Genomic DNA, 23,563 nt, shown 5'->3' with positions numbered 1-23,563 from the left:
TGTGAAAAAATCCACTCTGGTTCTCCCTTTGTAACAGCAGCCTACCCTGCCGCCTATGCGCCAATCAGCCAAGCGTTCCCTCAGCAACCAACCATCATTCCCCAGCAACAGAGAGAAGGTAAGAGCGAGCAAGCGCGCCCACCCAAGATAAAAGGTGATAATTGCCATGTTCCATTCTAATGTAGCTGCGCTGCTTTGAATTAGCGAGGGAGGGGAAAAACTGGCTGGGGAAAATGTGAGAAAAAGGTTTCCCATTTAAAGAGAAGAACATTAGCAGTGAGATGGAAAGTTACTCTGTCATTATTCAAAAACTGCACTAATTCAAACTCGCAACGTTGGACTGCTTAATCAGTCCATTACAATGTGTTTAAGTGGTTATAAATATTCATCAGATTAATTAGCTGCATGCATAATCATTTATTACCATTCCTGGTCTAGTGTTCATTCTTATGCCACAGCATCAGATGTAATAAAGCATAGGATATACTGTGATGGTAAATCACCCTTTTTGACGCCATTTGTCGGTCTCAATTATTCATCTATATGATTGTATGAAACAGCTTAGAGTTGCATTAATATTCATTATAGGAGCGCTGAAGTTCAGTGTTGTGCACAAGGCCTGGAGAAAAAGTTGTATGTTTGTGAGTTTTGGTAGTGAGGGGGCATGCAGAAGTGTGTGAGTATAGTGTAGCCTCATTAAAGCTGCCTTCAGACATGCATTCAAATCCAGATAATCTCTTTAAATTATCCAGAAGGGCTGTATGTGAGAACACAAGTGGCAGAGTCAGAGGTTCCAGACTTTCTCTGGAGTTTCTCTTGCCAGCCCCACAGTAAAAACTGAATTGAGCCCAAGTGACAATACAGCAGGAGATCCTCCGGAGGATTCACCACAAGTGAGCGGGCACAAGACTCAAAACTGAAAAAGAATACCAATATTTTAAGATGGAAAAGAGGTGGCTTACACAAACACCGACTGTGTTGTCAACCTAGAAAGACCAAATTGAGAGTTGACATTTTCCTGCATTCATGTCTGAAAACTGCTTAACTTATCCTAAAATGATGGCAATCCATCTGTCACTGAACATTTTAATTGTTCACTGTTAAATGATAGAAGTCTTGGTCATGCAAACACACAGAGACAAAGACTCTCTCTCTTTCACACACACTCACAAAGCTATTCTTGGTTGAGCCTGTGGCATGTCTGAGTTCTGGCCTCCTCTGAGTTTTGGCAGCTCTCCCAGTCTGTCTCAGTCCACTGCCACAGTGTGCAGCTCTGCCATTTAACAAGAGACACCTACACCGGAATACACAGGCACAGTCAAGCCTCAACTTCAGCCTCCCTCTGAAAGACGACAATTTCAACAATGTATTCTATCAGCCTGTGTGTGTGTAGATCAATAAATAAAATCCTCCCAAATCCTAAAATATAATTTTAACCAGACAAATCTTTACTGTACTATTTGACAATGTGTGTCCTTTTTACTTCAACTGAACATCTGAGGCAACATGGTAGCATTTCAGTATGAAACAGCGTTAAATATCAATACTGTATACATTACGGCCAGAGAAATGCAGTACTGTCAACTGTTGGTGGATAAACTACATATGCCTTAACTTTAAATCAATACAGTAAATTAATTACCTGTTAAAAAGTAAAGGGTATCCCTGCATGGAGAGTGTAAAGGTGGGTACACTGCATTGCGGATACTATACTATGATTACCTTCTGCTATTTAATCTGACTTTCATAATTCTGACTGTGAAAATGTCTCAACTATATTGGGCCACTTCACAACAGAAAGAAAAAAAATGTATATTAGTATTAGTGTATGCTACAGACAATGTATTGCTATGCATTTTATAGATGTGAAAATGGCATTTGTTTAAGTCCACAACTGACAGCAATGACTCAAAATGACAATGATTAGTACATGAATGTTACTGATTATTATGGATCTATTAAAGAAAGGAGTGAATGCAGGAGTGATTTCGGACACAATCTAAGACCCATTTCAACAGCACTGGGTTAGATACATCCCCACTGAATAATTTGCAGATGATACTCTGTGAAAAGACATAGCAACAAATCTCAATCTTCATCAAATGTCAGTGGATGCTTGACGGACCAGCAAAAGGAGAAAAAATAAAGAAGCTTTATTGAGGTCAAAACTTTCTTTTTGTCTCAGTGTTTAGTAAAACTGACACGACAGTATGTTATCTGACATTATCAATGTATCGGAAAAATAGCAAGTTCTCGTTGCACACAGATTTACAGTGGATAGTTTATTGTATAAACTTCTTTGTCAAAACTACATTTCCCAAATCCAACTTTAACCTAATTCAGTTGTGTTATGGTAGTTGTATAGACACTGGGTAAGCGCATTTGTTTCTAACTGCATGGCCACAGGTTTTTAGTGTGAATAGTCATCATAGCCTCTGCTGATGTTACCTCATGTTACATCATTTGAGGTAATTTATCAGACTTTGCACAGCTCCCTCTGGAGTCCTACAAGGCTGAGTATAAGTAGCACTGCCTGTGACCTGTAAACAGACAATTATTTGATATATTTCCTCTGCTTTAAAAAAAATAAATATGCATACATATTGCATATGTGAATCATAACATAATAAATTCTCACCCTAAGCTATGTGAACAAGCCATACAACCAGTATTTCTGTATAATGAATGCAGCCAGATCCAACTATCAGCATGTGAAAGGCTGGTATGAAGCTGTCATTTATAAAAACAAGGGGCTTTATTTTAGCAAGAACAACATGAACCGTCATTACACACCAGTTTAACACATTCCTGTTCCTCTTTTCAAAGTAGGAGGTCTTCTGTAGAGTTCTAAACCTAAAAAGACAGAGCTGAGATTCTTCCTTAAATAAATAGAATTATATATATATATATATATCTATCACCACTTTGTCAACCTGTGTGTGCATGTGCATCCTCTATCTCTCTGAGGCACAGCAGCACTACAGGCAGTCACCACTGCAGCCGTCTTATCAGCCTTCTCACCAGCCCTGGTCTCATCTCGTCACACGATCACCCTGAGCAATGAGACAGGAGAGAACGCTAGCTGGGCTGCCAGCTGCACGCACACTGTCCGCGAGTCCATCACATCTCTCTCCCTCTCTTTTTCTCTCTGTCTGTCCATGGTTCCATTTCTGTCTCCGTCTCCCTCCAGTTCATTCCTGCCTTTCTCCAGATTGGTCTGTACAATATGTGGCAGCTGGGTGGATGAGTGTGGAGGGATGGAGAGAGATTGGAAGACAGTCCTACTGTCACACAGTAATTGGGGCAAACACTTGGCTTATGTCTTAATGCGTGCTCTGCCTCCTCCACGTCTCTGTCTTTCTCTGTATGTTTTTCACTTTCTCAGTATAACCGTCTCAGAGTTTCTCTTTCAATCTGTGGTTCTTTGTTTTTCTTCCTCCTGTTGTCTCTGTTTTTATCACTGTTTTTCTCTTTAACCTCTCCTATCTGTGTTTCTCCATGGCTGTTAACATGTGCGCACAGCGATTACGAGACAATAGTCAAATTAAACTGTAAAATGAGATTTACTAAGGTGGCACCTATCTATCCAGTTGTTGTGTGAAATGAGGTTCTCAGGGATTTGAATTGAAACCATGAAAAGAGCTGACCGAACAGCCTGTGTGAATACTGTATATCTATAAAAACTAATATTTGTGCCATATGGCTCCAATGTTCCTTTGATTATCATCTTCATTGCTTTATTGAGTAATGCTTAAGTAAATAATTTTCCACCACTGTTATTATGGTCAGTGTCTCTCGCTCATTGGCATCTCTTGTTTATGTTGACTTTCTCTCATCACCAGGGCCAGAAGGTTGCAACCTGTTTATTTATCACCTGCCCCAGGAGTTCGGAGATGCGGAGCTCATGCAAATGTTCCTGCCTTTTGGCAACGTCATCTCTGCCAAAGTGTTTGTGGACCGAGCGACCAATCAGAGCAAATGTTTCGGTGAGTCAAAAATTCACGTTGAAGAAAAGTAAAAGGGGGAAAGAAAGAAAATAAAGACATAATTTAAATAAACAAAGTCACACAGGGGCTGTGTTTGGCAATCATCTCATGCCTCTTGTTGCTTTCCTGCAATTAGTGTTTGCTTTTGCTTTTATTCCCAGTGTCTATCCTAATCAAGTTGCAATTAACATTTTAAAGGTGCCGTTACATGCCACTGAGCAGGGGGGTGAGGAGGGACACGGGAGCGATGCACACATGCTCCCTGGCTTTATCACACATGCATATCTAACAAGATGGTCGGGCTTGGACGGCAGGGGAAGTGGGGAGCGAGGTGTTGGGGGCTGGACGCTCTGCAATGAATGAGGCCCTCGTCTGGTTACTGACCCCAAGATCCTTCCACAATTGCCACTTGCTCCACACATCTGTTCATCACCCTCTCCATCACACCACTCCTAACACAATCAGTATCCATCTCCCTCTCCTCTGCCATTCCCAGCCTCCTTTATACCCAAGAGGAAAGCATTTTCCCAGACACCCCCCACCCACAATCCTCCAGTCGGGCAACCCAGCAGCATCCCATCTCCCCCTCCTCCTCTCTTGCCTCCCACACAGCAAACCAGTTCATCAGGGTGGAGGCGGTGCAGGTGGAATCCATGAGCTTAAAGAGATAATAATAGACTGGTGTGGGCCTTGCTGTTGATTCAGTTGGACAGCAGCACCCAGGAGACAGTCACTGAGAAAAATAGAGAGAGACTCCCATGCAGCATTGGCTTTCTTTCACTTTCTCTTCAACATGCCACGTCTATGAGGCTTTCTCCTCCCTTTTCTCTCTCTCTGTCCCTCTCAGGACAGTCTCTCACTTTCTCTCCCTCTGTCTGCTCCTCTATAAACATATGTCTCTTGCTATCACTATCCGTCAGTCACCAAGGGGGAAGGACAAAGGGGCGGCGACCTCATCAGTCTCACTGGCTTATTTTCCATGGCTAGTAATTAAGATCTTGGCTGAAAAACAGCAAATTAACCCACGATTCTTTTATGTGTGTGTGTTTTAAAAAAATAATTTCTCACTCCTTTTTTATAGCAGAAGCCCCAGGGCTCCTTTGTAAGACATTAACAAATTAGTAAGATGACGCTGCGCATTAAGAGGGAAAAGTTATTAGGCCGCCTGATAGAACCATGCCATCAGGCCTAAACTCACGGGTAGCAGACATGTATGTAGATAAACTGTATGTGCATAATATAAAGGGGTGGAAAAAAATGGATAATTAGCTACCGATCGCTTCAGTGCTTTACATGGGAATGCTAACTAAAACTAAAGTCCTGGCTATAAACTGAAGAGGTAATTTCTTAAGCACTCTTGTGTAATGTGTATTCCAAGAGGACAAAATAAGAAATTATATGTTAATAATCTGTCACATAAAAACAATCCAGGGGGGTATGTCAGCTTTTCATTAAATAATAATAAACCAAGATTTTAACTTTCCTACTGTCTATTAAAATTAAACTGACATTTTCTAATATATATAATATATTTAATTAAATGTATTCTTCTGATTAAAACTTATAAACAAGTGAATAAAACCAACACTTATCACTTATCACAAGCTTGTAAGTCTAAAAGTTAACTAAATACAATAGCTTACAGTCTGGTAAATATTAAGCTTGAATTGATCATTTTAAGTTAAGTACTTTTTAGCAAATTGCTAACCACATTAGAATGATTCTTTTGAGTTTCCACAGAGACTCCTCTACAGCACAGGTAGATTTTGGAGATTTTGAGAGGAGTTAATCAGACGTCACTTTTCGAGTGAATGAGTGTTTACAGAAAAGCTCAGAAATTCCACTATGATGAAAAGGTCATTGGAGCAGCACTTGAAGCGTATTCCTAAAGTGTGTCTGGACTAGGATTTTGAGTATTCTCTGTAGGGAGGCATCAGTGTCAGTTCAGACAGACGTCTGTTTAGTTTAGGTTTTTCACTAAGGTGATAAAATTGATACGAATATGTAAAAGAGTGTGGTATTAAAAAGTGCAGGTGAGATGAGAAAGATATAAAAGGATTTCTAAAATATTGAACCCAACCAATTTAAAGTAAATAAGATGACAACTGACACGCTTTAAACCCATGTAGGACAAGGGTGATGTAACTTTGTGTTCATCTTTAACATTAAATACTGTTCACACATTAACAGGCTGTGGTATTAGCCTGTGTTGTGCTCTATTGACTCATTCAAATGTAAAGTTCACATTATCCACCATTCACAGTTTAAGAGCTATATGTGTTTAATTTAATCTGGGACTCTATGGGAACAACATTAGTCTTAATCCTCAGCGTTTAGTCACTCAATATTGACTTTTAAAAGTGATCAAAGCTCACCTTGTTAAAAGGAATTAGCTGGATTTAGCTCGAAATGGATTTCAAAAGGTTTGTCGAGAACAGAAAGACACACACCAAAAATAGAAAAACCCTCTGCTTTTTAGATACGGTGAAAGAAAATTCACACAAAGTGATGCAATTTACCTGAAGGGCTTCTGAAAGCAGGATCTACCTTTTGTTCTGTTGTTTTTTTTTTTCATAGTGGTTTCACTTTTTCTTATTTCTTTTTCTGACTTTTAAGTCGGAGAAAGTTGCCTGTTAAGGTTTGTCATACAATGATTCAGATTTACCGTCTTTAGAATGAGTTTAATACTTTTAAAGTCTTTAAGAGCCACAGAGGAAAAGACAATTATATCAGCACATATATATATATATATATATATATATATATAAAATAATATTAAATGAATAATTAAAATACACATAAAGTAGAATTTGCCCTGCAGTTAAATGCCTCTGCTAACCTGTGCAGTCTGAATACCTTTTTGAGGTCACCATGACCTTTGAACGTATCAGTTGATCTTAAAGTCCAAGTGACATCTGGTCAAAATGTGAAGAAATATACCAAAAGGCAGACTTGAGATATCACGTTCAAAAGGCCAAATCTAATCAGTTAATCCGTGAATCTTAAGTGAACATTTGAGCCATTTTTGAAAGGTTTCTCTCCATGCATCCCGAAGATGTTCACAAGCGAAAGACGTTTGTAAGGCTACAGTGACCTTAAATTTTGACGTTTGAACGCCCAAATCCAAATTTGCAAGCAATCAATGGAGACGCTTCAGAGATATTACATTCACATGACAAAAAATGTGTTTCGTGAGGTCACAGCGGCCTTGACCTTTGACCACCAAAATCAAATCAATTAATTTTTGAGTTTGACTGAACGTTTGTACCAAATTTGCAGAACACCTGAAGGTGTTCTTGAGATATCTTATTCACAAAATTGTTAAGGATTGACGAAATACCAAACACATAATGTGTCTGGCCACTATCGCTGTCGCAGGCATGGGGGCTTTAAAATAGATCAAAACTCAAAACATTTGGCAGCACTGCTCTGCCTTTGAGAGCTCTACTGGAGAATTTCTGACTTCTAAGAAGCTCAACTCTGCTGTACAGCACCCTGCATTAATACAGAAAAAGATTGTCATATATCAATAGTGCATAGATTCATTTCTTATAGCTCTTTCTTTGTACAGCATTGTGAGACTTATGTAGTGCATCATTCTCTACTTCTCAGTGCTCATCTTGTTTTTTCCCCACTGTCACCCAAATCATGTTTGCAACTTTCTATTAAAAATGCATAACATTAGAATGTGTACAGACATTCTGCTGATATGGATGGCTGCGGTGAGAGCCATACCTCAAACACTGGTAGCGTTTGGAGCATTGAGTTTTCCTGCTCCACAAAGTCTGTGCTGCATCAAAGACATGAAATATCAGCCAGTTACTTTCTCTCGAGAAAAACAGCTGAAGTGGAGACCTGCTCAAAAAACCCATTCTGCTTTTATTGTTATACACAAGGATTCCAGTGCTCAAAGTTTGCGGCGCGTTCTCCTGCGTCCTCTCCTCTTCTTCTGTGCTTTGACCCCCAGCTACCTATCACCGTCTTGGCATGTGGATGTAAATGTGAGGTATGGAGATTCATTAAAGCCAGGGATGGTGTGAGCGTGTGTGCATGTTTGTAAGATTGGGAGATGGGGGGGATCACTGCCAACTGACAGGCCCTTCCCTGCTCAGTTTGTTTAAAGGGTTTGTAAAAGAAGCTGCCTTATCTCACCCGCACTGACAAAAGCCTGCCCTCTCCCCCCAAATTAAATTGGGCCCATAGCGGTGTGATCAAATCAGCTGGCAGGCAGAAAATTTGGGCCGTCAATCACTGAGGTGTCTGATAAGAGCAGGCAAGGAGTCCTGGCGTGGAAAGCTGTGGGCTCATTCCGCCCCGACACCCAGGTGATAACTCAGAGCAGCAGGCACCTCCGTCCTACACACCTTGCTCCTAGCATCTTGTCACGGCCCCCGTGCCCTTTACTCAGATACACGCTCAGTCACACACCCGCACATGGAATTATACGTTCACACACAAACAGACACACAGACCTGCCACTCATTCAGCAGCCAGGTAACATTTACAGACACTGATTTCCTCTACAAATCCACACACAACATGAAACTAATTTTCCCCTTCTAATCGTTTAACACCTTTTCATGTTTTTTTTTTCTTTTTGTTCTCTGTTCAAGTTGAATTCTAATAGCTCCTCTTTGTTTGATTTTTAATATCTGTGTTATTAGCCATTGTTGTATTTCATGTAATCGTTTTAATTCAGAGATTTTCAATTAATCTGCTGAAAAGAGAAAATAAAGACCTATTGTTGTATCATTGTTGAGAGTTATAAAGGGTCTTCTTCTTTGTCTTCCCTATTTTTCTTTCACATCTCATTGTTTTTATTATCCCCATCTATATCCTTATCCATTTCTCATCCCTCCACATTCTTCTCCCTTCATGTGTTGTTCTTTTTTTCCATTTTTCCATTTTTCTATGCCCCCATCTCTCACTCTCTCTCCACCATTCTGCATTCTTGTCTCAGGCTTTGTGAGTTTTGATAATCCATCCAGTGCTCAAGCCGCAATCCAGGCCATGAACGGGTTTCAGATAGGCATGAAGAGGCTGAAGGTGCAGCTAAAGCGGCCAAAGGATGCCAACCGACCTTATTGACTCGCCTGCTGTCCATAGCCAGGTACAGTAACAGCCAATGCCATAACACAACAGGAAATGTCACGTCATCCAATGAGTGTTAAAAAACAAACTGTCCATTTTATTTAAGTAGCTATTGATTTAGCACAGTCTTGTTGGTACAGTAGACATGAATGTCAAAGAGCAAGGACTCAAGTTTTAATTTTGATCCACAAACAAGGAGTATTTCAAGTCTGGGTAGAGAAAATAACTCGGCCAAGGCCCAACAGTCCCCTTTTGAAACCACATTTAAATTCACTAAGTTTAGATTTTTATCATTACAGGCACCAAAACGCACACAATCGTACATGTCAGTCCCCCAAACATGAATGGTCTTTTCATCAAGATCCATGAATTATTCTCTGAGAAATCAACGACAATGCTGAAAAGCGCCCAATCTCAAAATGTGAAAAGAATACTGCTGGATCCATTAGAAGTTTGCCTGGGTTCTTGCCTGTGTCAAAACGTCAACTGTGGGGTACATGTTAAGGAGGTGAAATTCAATGGACTGAATTCCCAGGCATCACTATCAAAAAACAGAACCCATCATTATCCACCATTTATTCACCAATCTAATTAAATATGAAACATGTTATCTAACTTAGTATTAAATATGGTCCACTACTGGTAAAGTAACATTTTACATCTGTAATCGTTACCTGACTCTGTCCCCATCAGATGTTCAGGTCAACATTTTTTTTTTACATATCTGTGAAAACATCAGGACACCACTTTCCAAATTGCATAGCCTCTATTTAAAGAACCAGCCTCTCAAGGTTTTTGTCCACTCAATGTTTTTTGTTTCTTCTGGGGAGAGAAATCTAATTTGTACCTGCATGATACTTCACTGCTGACTGATGACATCATCAATACCCAGCTGTGCATGATTACCCTTCTACTGAGGCTGCCGTCAACAATCAATGCAAGTTGTTGAGCTACAGATTTATAAAAAGCATTTAGCAATCATTTCTCCCCGATAATAGCTCAGCATTAGAGTTGTCTGCTGCTTAGCACAATCCAGGGAACGTTTTTAGCATGTGCTTATAAGGAAATTCATGGAGGAGATCCACGATAACACAGAGCAGGTTTATAGCATCTAGACTTTTTACAAGAGCGGTGATGAGCGTGACAAGTCAATGCAGGATGTTTGAAAGAAAATTCTGGGCTCACAAACAAACAGACAAAAAGATGCTTAATAGAAAGCACTTACTCACATCGTAAACTGCAGTGGTCTGAATAATGATGGAAAATAGCAGCAGCCCCGGGAAAAAGATGATGCTAAGCAGGCCCCTTACTGTGACACATTCAAAAACTGATCCGTATTGTGGCTCTTATTAATATGAAAAATTTAAGCAAAAGGTGATGGTAAACAGAACATATTGGAGCTCTACTCCCACCTTATAATCGACAAAGAAATAGGAAAGGTGAAAAAAAAAAAAGAGAAACCACATTCCTTTCCCTTTACCCGAAAGTTGAAATAAAACAAATCTGCAACCTACAGAGAAATAATAAATAAACTAAATAATAACTTGCTTCACTCATCTGTCATCAACTATAACAATCACATTCCATTTTCATTTGCTTTGTTTGCAAATGTTCTCAAATAAAAAAAAGGCAAAGAAATATATATAATAAATATATTGGACATGTTTTTTTCAAATTACGACATTTGTTCTTGTGTTTCCATGACTACACATCGTAATATCTCATTCTGATGAACTATAAACTTTTAGGAAACAGCACAGAGTACTTTGTTTATGATTTTATAACGTAAATAAAATTAAGACACATGATATAATTGTGTTATAGTTAATGTGTAAGTACACAAACTAAACACCGTTATATATTTCAAAATGTCAACACAAAACTGTGAGCAAGTGTTCAAAACTATATATTATTTTATGCCATGTGTAGGACGACAGACTGAATTTAATACTGAAGAATTCACAATAAAATGTATTATAACATAAATGAAATCAACGTTAATCGTTTATTTATGTGGATCATTTATTTTCTGCTTTTAACCTTTGTAATGGGACTGATTTTAATGACTCACCAATAAGAGCAAACATAAGCTCTATTTTCAGAGATCGATCAGATGCACGGTTACCTTTACTTTTGATGAAAAGTATATTTACTGTCTTCAGTATTCAGCAGAATGTAAGAGCTATCATGCAAAAATAATAAAAAGATGGTTTACCTAAAGTAGCACCATCCCTCAATAAAGACTAATTTCACAGTGTCAGCCTTGATTGAAAGAATCATCGCCCATCTGTCACAAAGTGCAGCTGCCAGCGCAAAAAATAATATAGATGCACGCTCTCTTCGCCCAATTGGCCAGACAACTTTTCATTACAATAACATAAGCCTGGATTATATTCCTCTATAAATAAAGCATCATAATACCATTTGTTTGTTTTAGATTTGACTCTTTAAAAGCCACAAGATGGCATTAATGGAAGGTAGTGTGGAGTATAAATGATAGATGCAGCCTTTATCCCCTCGCCTGATAGCATTTGAATAGAGCTCTGTCCTGCTAATTGAAGAGAAGCTTTCAAGGCAGACACGCGGAGAAGATGCACATCAATGAGGAACAAATGGAAAATATCCTGCAACAGTCCTGAATGACAGGACGGTCATTGAGATGTACTCAGAATGTCTCAGCGTATGCACACATTTCTTCCAATAACATTCTGTCCCTATCAGGAGGTGTGTTTGAGTGTGTTGGTGCATATGTGGGTTTTTTCATCTTCCTTCGTCCCCAGTACCGATCAATCCATCTCTGTTTTTTCCTCTGTTAGTACACCATTTCTGTTGTCGAGTTAAGGAAAACCAATAGACCAAAACCAAAAGCAATCGCATGAAAACAATACGCTACCGGCGAGGGCTTCTGAAGCCAACTCTGCATCACAGCTTTAGGTTTAGTAGATTCCGCGAAATCATGGGGGATCTTTATAAAGATGAAGTATTTCAAAGACTTGACCAATCACCATTTTCGTTTTTTAACTCCATTTGTGGCAGACAGTGCATTGAACCTCCTGGGCAACTGAGTGAAATACATAAAGTTCAGGTTTAACCTTAATTTTCTACATTCTACCACATTGTAAACTTTGATGAAACAGGAATGATGATTGTGTGTGTGTGTGTGTGTTCCTCAGGTAAGAAACTTTAACATGTAGATAACTTCAGAGGACCCACTCTAATACCGACAATTTTACTTTGAAGTTGAATTAAAAACACCATCAGACAGTATTCTCCTCCGCTGGTCTCAGGAGCCCTGCTACTCTGAAATTGCGTTCTGTGTCTTAAAGATAAACTTAATGCAAAAAAAAAAAGCTGAAGCACTCACTGTACGGCCACCCTCATAGCAAACAATGCAAGGCAAATCCAATTACTGTAGACAGGACAAGTTTCTGAAATATGCATTTCTGCCTTAAGGGTTATCTTTGTGAATATATATTTTAAAAAAACATCAATTCAACCTTTAAACCTTTTGTCAGCCTGAAAATATTTCACAACCAAACTGAGGCCCTTTTTTCGTGCTGTGTTGAAGATTATTTGTTCTCTTATTTCTGTTTTACTTGTCAATTCTTTTTTTCTTTACATTTCTATAGTAATGACTATAATAGCTTAATTTGACTTGTCAGGCAGAATAAGTGAGAGTGTGGAACAAATATGCAAAGGGTGCTTTGAGTTCTGAACCTGAGGAAAAGAAAATCCCACTGTTTCTTTCCTTCTTTTGCACCCCCACCAACCTGGCAACCTGACACGGCCAATCACAGTGTGACGTGGCCTTTCTCCGCTATAAAGCCACACCCCTCCCCTACACCTGTCATGGGGCCAAGTTCCCACAGCTGTAAGTTGAACCCATGGTGTCATTTTCTTTTGGATGACGTCATGTGGTGGGACTGTGACTGCGTTGCATGACGTGGCGTTGATTGATATCTCTAAACTCTATCTCTTTATACTATGCCCTCCTTTCATATATATATATTTATATATACTCTATATTGTATATTGGCAGTTTGTGGAGTGCAGTAAACTGATGCCTTTCTTGGCTGGTACCTGTTGTACATAATGTAACTCACGTGCTGCTATAACTGGTTGGTTGATTATAACTGGAAGTGGCCTTTAACCCTTTGTGCTATTGTACCGTGTGCCCTTGTGACGTTTTACTTTTTCTTGTGGGGTTCATGTGTATGGATGTACTGTTTTCTCTATATTCTTCACTTTCACATCAAGTGTTTTTCCCAAATAAACTATGATTTTCTTCTTTCTTTTATTAAAGTCAGAGGAAATCCCCCCCCCCCCCCCTCCTATCGACAGCTGTTTAGTTGAGAGGTGGCCAACATGACCCTATGTTTGTGTAGCCAATTATATCTCCACTGTTCACGCAGAGAGCACAGGCAAATGTTGACACTAAACTTCTCCGTGGATTCCATCTGCACAGGGAGTACTTCTGCACAATTGTTTTGTTTGCCTAACATGAGAATCACTTCCCATTTATTTATTTATGAGGGTACAAACCAATTACACTGTGATAGCAGAGCTGCAGGCAGTGCTGTAGACCCACATGGCTAACATCCGTCCACCACACAGCCATACTGACTGTTCACATAGGTGTAAAAAAAGAGTACCTGCGATGAGTGTTTGCCGCTGCCTATCCTTGTCTTTTTTAGTAGGATTATGGCACCAAGATAAATTAGCTGCAATATTTTTGCTGTTTGCATTACAGATAAGTGTTATTCTCTCTGTAAAACCAAAAAAAGGAGCCAACGGATTTGGAAGGAAAAGGGGTTTGTTTCTCTCCCTCCAGGCCAAAACCCTGATAAGAGTTAGTTGTTTTCATCTAACTCTTTTTTTCTTCTATTCTATCTGAAGCCCTGCAGGTGACTCTCCCCTCCCATACTCTATTCAAGGAACTCAGGGGGGTGTCTAGCGAGGCAAGCCGGGAGGGATGAGGTCTTTCTGGCATCAACCGTGCCTCTTAACTGCCAGGTGTCTTTTATGGAGCCATCTAAGAAGCTGGTGGTGTGGTGGGAGGGGCAGGGCATAACACTGGAACAAAAAGCTTGTGGAAAAATAAATTCTTTACTATCTGACAAAGTTGCAGGGTGAAGTAGTTGTGATGTTTTCAAAAAAGCTGTTTACTTCGTAGGGGGAAGAAATACCTATTTTAAAGCCACTGTGTTTCTTTAGCTCTGCAGTAGATGTACAGCCAGCGTCGCGAGTGGCTTAAAAAAGAGGGCATCTGTGATTGCGACTCTTATTGCTTTATTCTGTTAATGACCAGGCTCATTTTGGCACACATAGGAAAAAGAGTTAGGATCAGTGTGCTCCCCTCATCTGAAAGGCAGATCTATTATGAAATGGTAACAAGCTCATTTACGGAGATGGAAGGTAGAACAAAGAGCATCTGGGTGAGTTCCTGTAACAAAGTAGGAGCCTTTCATGTTCACTTCCACAGAGTGATTTGCCGTGATTTCATAGCCTTTCTTCACCCACATCATAGCACACAACATATTAGAGATGATAGCCTGTAAACTAGATCTTTTATACCTCAGTGGCACAGACGCATTCAGTAACCGTGCAGCATATCAAGTCAACACAACACAAGGGGAGATTGGTTGGGTTTTTCATGGGATCTTAATTTAAGGCCATTTCTTGAAATCTATAAATATAATATTTTTTAAATTTACATGTTTTTGTTTTGAAATAAATTACCAATAAAATGAATGAGAGCAACATCTCAGGAAACATTCAGCTGTATTTTTTTTCTCATGCAGGGAGATGGAGTCAGTTTAAATTAGGCCTTCCTTGGATTAGTGCTGTCACTGTGTAGATGTCTGTTCCATATGGTTAAAACACAGATCTCCCACCCCACCTCTTGCCCACTTATTTCTGGTTTTGATTGACATACTCCTCTTTTTTTTCCCCAACTCCTCTCCGTCTGTTTCTCATGCTGTTAGCTGTGCCTGTCAGTCTGTGTGATAACCAGGAGCCAGCAACCCCAAGCATGTTTGCAGCAGCCTCTCTGAATCCACTCTCTTTACTCTCCCCCCTCTCTCTTTTCTCTCACTTTACCTCTCTCTCTCTTTCTATGTCACAGGATGAAGGGCCACAACACCTTATTTCCACAAGTGCAGTAAAAAGTACAAAGACTTCTTGCTCTGCTACATATCATGAAGGAAGGGTGGTCCCTTGATCCTGCTGGAAAACCCACTGAAAGATTGGGTGACTGAGAGAAGGATCCCAGAGTTGTATTTTTTTCTCTTTTTTTATTTTACTTTTTTCTTTCTTCGCAAATGCCTCCTTTTTCCCTGTTTTGCTTTGGCGTCTGTGGAAGAAGATTTTTTGCAGAGACCAACTTTTTGCTGCTGTTTTTTAGACATGATGGGGAAAAAATACCTTTATAGACTCATTATGCTCAAAGCATGCATACTGACACAGGATATAGATAAACACACAAGTACAGATAACAAACCAAACATACACATCTAAAGATGCTACACCTGAAAAAAAAGAAAAATGACAAAAAAAATCTACTTTGTACATGTATAAATACGTGCAAATGCCAACTCAAGTACTGAAGCAAACACACACACAAACGTACACACAAACACACACACCAGCCTGCTGCCATTTTGGTTTTTGTGCCTACACAGGTGTTGTGCTCTGTGCCAGGGCAAGCTCTGGATTGAAGAAGAAAACAAGAAGAAGAGGAAGAAGAGAAGAGGAGAATCCAGGATAATTTACATGCATCATTCCTTAGGAAATAGGGACCAAAGGACTAAATGCTTTTTAAAAGAATATAAATATATAAATATATAAATATATATTTAAAAACTCATACCTTGTAGCTGCAAGTATTACAATTTACTCGTAGTAAAAAAAAATCATTAAATCAATATCCAGTGGCCTACTGTAAGTACGAATAAAAAGAAAATGGAAATAATGTATTAAAAAAAAAAGACATGGAATCGTAGTATAGGGGCTGATCTTTTGCTCTGGATGCTGATTTAGCACCAAGTTGTAGAATAGTAAAGTAGACTAGAAAAAAAATGTAGATTTGCTAACTTTTGCTGTTGTTTGAAAAAATACTTGAAGTTGTAATGAAAAGGGAGGTAAACGGAGGGGGAAAAAAGGAAACATTCATCAGTCCCCCCGTCCCACGTAAGCAACGAGTCTCTCTCTCTCTTGGATGTTAAGGTTTCAGCCACTGGATATATCGCTCATCATGATGTACAAGTCACTGCTCTCTCTGACAGCTATGAACAGACTGTTCTGGAAGAAGAAAAAAAGAATGACGAGAAAAAGAAAAAAAAGAGTGAACTTATGTCTGTGCTGGACAGGGTGCAGACGTTTCAGGCTTCTCACTAGCCTTTGTGTTCAAGCGACAATCCACTGTAAAGACCAAGCAAAATGGACATGGGGTGACTTTTGTTTTATTTTGTTTTTTTCTTGACCTTTTGTATTGCAACATGAAGTGTGAATTACGAAGCCACAGATTGTTAAAAAGGAGATGGTTCTATTAAGAGAGATGGACAAATGGATAGTCATGATGGGAGTGAAAAGAAGGATGAGGAATGAGGCGACAGCTACTGAAACTGCCAGCAGAATGTACTCCTGTATACAAATGAATTGGCCCTTATGGCATTGAATAGCATACACCTACAGTAAACAACCAGGATTATATAAGTGACATGTCAAGGATATATGTGTGTCCACTAGAGCTGCTACAGAACTCCAGACTGAGAAAAACTCACCCTTGTGTCTGGCAGATCCAAACAAACATTTCTCTGAAGACAAACTCAATTTACTGTATTGATGGCAAAGGAGTGCAGGGTTTTACAGTTCATTTAGCTCTGTCAAATATAATGTAAATTCCACTTTGTTCCCTCACCTGCTTTCCTCATACACAACCTACAAAAGAAAATAAGTATACGGACTACATCTAAATTAGATCTAACCGTCGTTCTTCACCATCACTCAGCTCGCCTCTAGCCTCTCTGACATTGACGCCAGGCAGGACAGAAATAAAGCACTCCAGCAGTGTCCTGTCTTGATTTAGAGTCCCGTAGCCTTTATTTAGACTGTTTTAAAGCTCTGGATGCAGGAACTTTCTCTTAAAGCAGATCAATATGTTTGAAATGAGGCTAGAGGGAGTTGCAATGCTGTTTAACACGTCCCAATTTTCTCCATCTAACACCAGCTCACATCCGGACACCAGTTCTTTGAGCACTGATCACTGGGCATCGAGAAGCAAGGAGGGAAGTGAAGAAAGGAAGTCAACACCCACATTGAGATCCTTTAAACTGGTGCTTGGAGGGGGATTCCCAGTGATTTAATCGATAAATTTAGAGGCTTTAGTTTGGTACCTTATGCTCCAGTCCAACGAGTTCATGTTTCATTCTGAGAAAAGTATCTTCTTGTGCATTCCCTCTTTCTCTGTTCAAACCTATTCAAAATCAACAAATGGGGAATGGAAAAGATTTGCTCTCAGATTCCAGACTCTATGACCCATTAAGACCATAAGACCAAACCTATATATTTAACTTTTCGACCAGATGCAGCGTTGGCGTGCTATTTCCTTCAGAGTGGGATAAGACATGTGGTCCTCATCCACGATATCTGCTAAAAAGTTAGTAAAGCATCCATGACAATAGCTGACGATCTAAGTGAGATGTGATATTGAAGCAGATTACATATTTTTGTTTTTTTAATGTTCACAAAGTTTATTGGAAATGGCAATCATTTAAAACGAAAGCCGAATGTTTAAACTAGCAAATATTGTTTTATTTCATGTCTCGTATTTGCTTCAGAGGCTGAGATAATTAACGTTTTTGTAAAAATTGGCAATTCTGTCAGCTCTTCAGAAACCCCCCGGGTTTTCAGGGTTAATTTTCAAATAATGCTTAGGTTTTAGAGTGCTTTTCTATTTGGCACCGGAGGTCTTAGTGGGTTAAATGAGCAGAAGGTCTTGATTTGGGCCCACTCCATGTGTCCCTCTCTCTTCCCCCCTGTCCTAAGATCAGTCATGCCTTTTCAGACCTCAGCCCATTTTTCAGCAGGCTCACACCTCAAAACAGCATTTTCCAAACCTGGCTAATGTGGTTGCTCACTACCCTTCAATTATCTTCTGCACCGTATTAGACATGCTATTTCACCTTTCCTTCTAATCACACTATAATCACCAGCCTCTATACATTAGCAGCAACCAAGTGAAAAATCACCGGGATAATCACTTGGACCAAATGACGGGAGAAATGGTCCCCAGCATGCACATGGATGACAGAAGGAAGATTAGAGAGAATTATGTTTGTGCCTACTCGCTGGCAAAGCTGCTGACAGCAGACCTGGCACCAATTACGCTGCAAAATGTACCCGAAAAGGCAAGGAAGATGTGGGATAAGACTTATCATAACAAGTTGTTGATATTAAAAGTAGATTGCTTTTACAATAAATTAGAGGAGAAAGGTGGATGGCAAATTGTATACAAAACATTATTTTTTTCCTTTGGCCCCAACATTGCAGTCACAGTTGCAAAAAATTAGGTCAAGACCAACTTTCACTTTCACTGGAAATCCTCAATTTTGTAGAAGCCGCTGTTGTGAGGCCTATGTTATTGTGCTTCCTCTTTCAGCTCATAATTGTGTCTCAACAGTCCCCACCATGGCTGCCTGTTTAACAAAATAACTTGCTGCACTCTTCCTTCTTTTTCTTGCTTGTGTCCCTATTGCAAAGCACAGTATTGTTCAACACTGACAGAGTCATTTTGAAGCACAGTGGTTCTTCAGATTCAAACGATGCCCATCAAAAGGCTAGCATTAAAAAAGAAAATGCCCTCAAGTACAAGTAAGGTAAATCCCAGCCCTCCTTCATCAGCCCTCAATACAACTTACGATGCAGGAAGCTTCATGAATTAATGTGAAGTAGGTCAAAACAAAGCAATGTTCTGCAGGATGTTTGTGCTCATTATTCATGGAAAGCCCAACAATTCAATGGCAAATCTAATGTTCCACAACCTTTACCATGCTTGTCTCAGCCGGCTTTAGAGTATGTTCTGCGAGTGAGGCTCCATCAGGCCAAACATGAACCTTGCATGCCTGCTCCACTCTTATTCGTCTTATAACACATGCTGTATTAGTTCCCACTGCTAATGGCAGGTTGAGTTCCCAGTGAGCCAAAATTCAACCAAGCCCGTCCTGCTGTCTGCTTGGATAACAGCACAGTGTTCGTGTAGCATCTTTGCTATGCCAGGGCTAAATTAGGCGATGTGAAATACGCATTTCAACAATTTTTAACGAGGGTGCACCTATTACTTTTACACCCCAGGGAGGATGTTATTGAGGTGACATGTATTTTTAAAAAAAGATAGCAGTGAAACAGGCTGTAGAAGTACCAAAACAAGAAAGAAAAAAAGTATTTTTAAGGTCTTCTTGTTCCCTCCTTTATCAAGTCCCTGCCTGTCCTGCTCCAGTCTGGTCTGGTTTCTAGTCCAGGCAGTTTCACCTCTAAAAGCAATGACAACTGTCATCCCAGCAGGAACTCACCGAGCTGTTGCCAAACTGCTATTTGGCATTTGCCCTCAAATTTACAAAGAGAAAATGTAACTTGGCATTTTACCCCAAGGAAATTAATATGAATCTAATTAACTGTGAGAATATGCCTGAACGCAGTGAAAGATATACAGAAGCACAGCGAGTTCTTATTCAATAATCATTCCAACCATTTGCTCCTCTGCAAATGATCCATCTCCCACTCTGACCTTGTATCATTAAATTAAAAATCAGGTGGTCTATACACAGTATCAGGAAATGGGTATACTCTGGGTATACGTTGCTTAAAAGATTAGTCCTCGAGAGGAAGAGGCCCACCCAATGGCACGGCCAAGGGGAGAACCACTAGAGCATGTCTACGAATCTCTAACCCCCTGGGTGCATAACACTCACCCTAAAATAGCAGTGATTGTCAAGGAAAGGAAGTGAAATGTAATTGACTGAAAGTGGAGAGATAATTAAAGGAACCTGTTGGACAGGAGGGAAGAAATTAATGCCTCTCATTTAATAGCTGCTTTGGGAGAGAGCTTTTCCTTCATCACACTTAAGCGCAAAAAAAGGTTTCGCTGTAGAAATGGGATTTTGTATAGAAAAAGGTGGAGGTGGAAATAGGCGCTCGGTGGTTGGGGTGCTGTGTGCTAAACTGAAACTCCACATAATCATTCCCAATACTCAGGGCATCAGGCGCCATGATGTCACGATTAGTGGAGAGGTTCAGAGCCTTGCGTTACCCCAGATTCTAAGGGACGTTGAGCTGAATCACTAACATGTTCAGCAGGAGCAGTGAGATCGCATCCAGTCACAGGGAGTGCTGAGCCAACAGAAGGGCTGATGAAACATGCTTTAGATTTACAGTATCGGCATCCAATTCCAAGACTAACAAACAAACACATTAACAATGAAAGAAACAAAAAATGCCATTGTCCATCTGAAAATGCAGTTGGAGGCGTGAAATTTAACAATGTGGCTGAGAGTGATGAAGACAAATACTTTTTTTATTCCTTAATGTAAATAGCCTATAAAATACAAAAACAGAAGGTGGTTGTATAGCAGCTTGTGTTGAGACGCCCAACTCTGTGGGACAATGATGTCACTATATAATGTATCCACAGCAGTGCAGGGAGAGTTTTAGTCCTTTTAAGCCCCTTAAGTTTGGGCTATGAACATGCATCCTACAACCTTAAGCGTCAGACCATGGCTTAGACAGCATTTGACTTAGTGTCAAACATAAGCCACGGCCCCCAATGTGATCCGTTAATTAAGATTCTGTGTACACCGACATGTCTTGATTTTTCTGACAGAAGAAGGATCGCCTGTGCTGTAATTGGATTAGTCCAATTGGGGCTGATGAACAGATATGACAGTGACAGTAGAGTTCATCCATCTGCATGCTTACTGCTCAACAGTGCAGCAAAAGAAAAAAAAAAAATTAATGAAAAAAAAAAAACACCACACTTTTTCACATTCTTTGGGAGTGAATTTTTGGCTTTAAGGCTTTAAAGAAGATAATTTTACAAAATTTAACTCCAGGTAACATTTGTTCAACATGTACATAAACCATTTTTTGGGGTAAAAAAAAAAAAAAAGTTTAATACACATTGTTGGAGTTACACATACATGGTTCGGCCGAGATTGAGAGAAAGGGACAAACAAAGACAGCAGTTACTGTAGAACCCAGCAGAACAACCCCCTGCCTGCTTGACCCAATCTGCCAGTGCTCTTCTGACCACACAGTTAATTCTGTACATACAATATAGCTTATTTTTCAATTCTGTTTAACCTTCTTTATAGGCCGTACAATAGATCATGTTCAAACATTTAAAAAAAATTAAAATAATAGTTAATATATTTCAGTGAAACTAAGAGAAGGAACCTATGAAATAATTTATCAAAAAGAAGATAAAGTGATTTTATTTCTTGTACATTGAAGCACTGATGTTCAAAAATGGGATTTTATACTCATGTTGGTAAATCGTTTTTTCTCTTTAATTTTGTTATTAACGGCTGAAGCTGGGATAGGCCGATTGTCATGAGGTTTATTCGAATATGCTTTGATCTTTTTGGGGTTTTTTTGGTTGCACAATCCATGTAGGAAATCCCTTGAGAAGGAGCAAGTTCAAAGGGATTTTGCCACAGAAAGCTCTTAAAATCAATACAAGAATTAACAATCTGCACTGTAACAGAATGATTGATGGTACTGGTCATGTGGATTCAGAAAAAATGAGTCCATTGCACAACTGTGTTCAAATGAATCACCATTGCATGTTCAAAAAGAATCTCATCTGAGGCCTTTTATTGTTTTGAGAAAAATACAAAAAAATGATGGAAAAAAAAAATAACTTGAAAATAACTTTGCAGCCAGGTTTGAATACCTATGCTGTCATATCCCATTGTCTTTAAGCCATGAATGGATTCCTGTAATGAACCTCTCTTAATGTAATTGCTTTTCTTTCATTGGTTTACTTGTTTGTTTCTTTTGAAGGGCTGGTGGTAATCATTTACATATCTCTGATTTCAGTTCTATGGTTTATTTCTCAGTTTGTTATTATCTAATGTGACTTCATCCACTGAAGACACTGTACCAACAGTGACAGCGCCATTTTGTTTTGCTCCAGTCAGGTTGATTTTGTTAATCTGAGGAGGGAATTCTGCCTTAAACCCAGCCTGTTCTTTTTGACAGTACTACCTGTGAACAGTGGTCGGACACACTGTATTCTGGGGATGCCAAATGCTCTATCTTCAAAAGTCAAAAATCTGTTGAAAAGACAAAAAAAACACCTCACCAGAGTCAGTTTTGCCTCAAACCCATTTTGACATGAATGAGGATGTTGTTATGCACCTCCATATTCCATTGGTTATAAGGACCAAAATGTAAACAAACTCAGCTAACTGAGGAGTTTGCTCCAATCAAGCATTCAATGAGAGCCTTTAAAGAATTCACATTTAGCCATAAGTAATTTTGCATCCATCATCTTTGTATCATGAATCATTACATTCCCAGCTTCACTTATTCATTTCATCATCTTCATTTGTTCTCATGCAAAGTCCATTTATCATATGATATTTAGGTATGCATATTCACAAGGAACGGAATAATCATATCTTTGAATTAAACAAACTGGGTTTCTGTTTTCTTTTTATTTGAAACAGAGATGTAATTTGAATTAGCGTTGGCTCGGGTCCGTTTCCCTGATTCGGAGTGATATCTCCCTTAGTGCTCCTGAACTCTGTAGTTCTCTAGTTCATTATATTCTGCTTAGACTAAAATAAAGCACAGTCCTGTAGAAGATTGAGCCTGCTTTGTCTTTTTTATCTGTTCTCATTAGGTTTGGGTCTATCTTTAGTGTGCATGTATGACCCTGTTTGCAAAGATGTGAAATGTTCAGTGTCCTCTGTCACTCGGTTTGTAGAGAGAATGTATTTAGGACTTGTCGTTGTATTAATTGAGCTAACAGCGCTAACCATATCCGAATACCAAATTAGATGAGACGGTTAGTAGAAAATCGTTTAAAAAGGGCGAATAATGCATAATAAATGGAAGGGAGATTGGAAGAGGGAGGGGAATAAATTGTGAATTGATTAAAGGGAAATGAATATTCAGCTCTTGTCTTGCAGAGGTGTTACAGTGGAAACAAAATCATGTGGAATCCGTGCTGCTGTTTATCATCTGTGAATAAGAAGCAGGGCGTCAATCGATTAATCAGAGGTTTTCCTCACGCTGCATTTTATTGACCGAGACGTTACGGTAAGAAGGGTCAGGTCACATTGAAACCTGTGGTCAGTGTTATTTTTATGGCCTCCGAGTATCCCCCTCCCTCGTTAACCCTCGACAGTCATCAGACGCCCGTAAAGCCTACAAGTCTGCAACTAACCAAAGCCACCTTGGTACAATATTAGAAATTATTTAACTTG

The 23,563-nt window shown here is 39.4% G+C and overlaps 1 protein-coding gene across 13 annotated transcripts in view; it reads left to right on the top strand.

The window, feature by feature from the left end:
* Positions 1 to 22,944, top strand: part of celf6 (CUGBP Elav-like family member 6) — a 138,355-nt gene extending 115,411 nt beyond the window's left edge. For 9 of the 13 annotated variants that reach the window (XM_069517473.1, XM_069517286.1, XM_069517223.1 and 6 more), the window contains 4 exons: positions 38 to 118; positions 3,843 to 3,986; positions 8,947 to 9,096; positions 15,202 to 22,944. In XM_069517473.1, coding sequence (XP_069373574.1) covers positions 38 to 118; positions 3,843 to 3,986; positions 8,947 to 9,074 — 353 coding nt within the window. In that variant the 3' untranslated portion in view covers positions 9,075 to 9,096; positions 15,202 to 22,944. Of the gene's footprint in view, positions 1 to 37; positions 119 to 3,842; positions 3,987 to 8,946; positions 9,097 to 12,874; positions 12,949 to 15,201 lie in introns of all 13 variants that reach the window. The other 4 variants (XM_069517326.1, XM_069517083.1, XR_011239640.1 and 1 more) reach the window with 3 other exon arrangements.
* Positions 22,945 to 23,563: the final 619 nt, after the last annotated feature.

This window comes from Paralichthys olivaceus, chromosome 1 (assembly GCF_024713975.1).
Source record: "Paralichthys olivaceus isolate ysfri-2021 chromosome 1, ASM2471397v2, whole genome shotgun sequence".
NCBI lineage: Eukaryota > Metazoa > Chordata > Actinopteri > Pleuronectiformes > Paralichthyidae > Paralichthys > Paralichthys olivaceus.
Note: the sequence above shows the minus strand (reverse complement) of the source record. Positions and strands in the feature narration are given on the sequence as shown.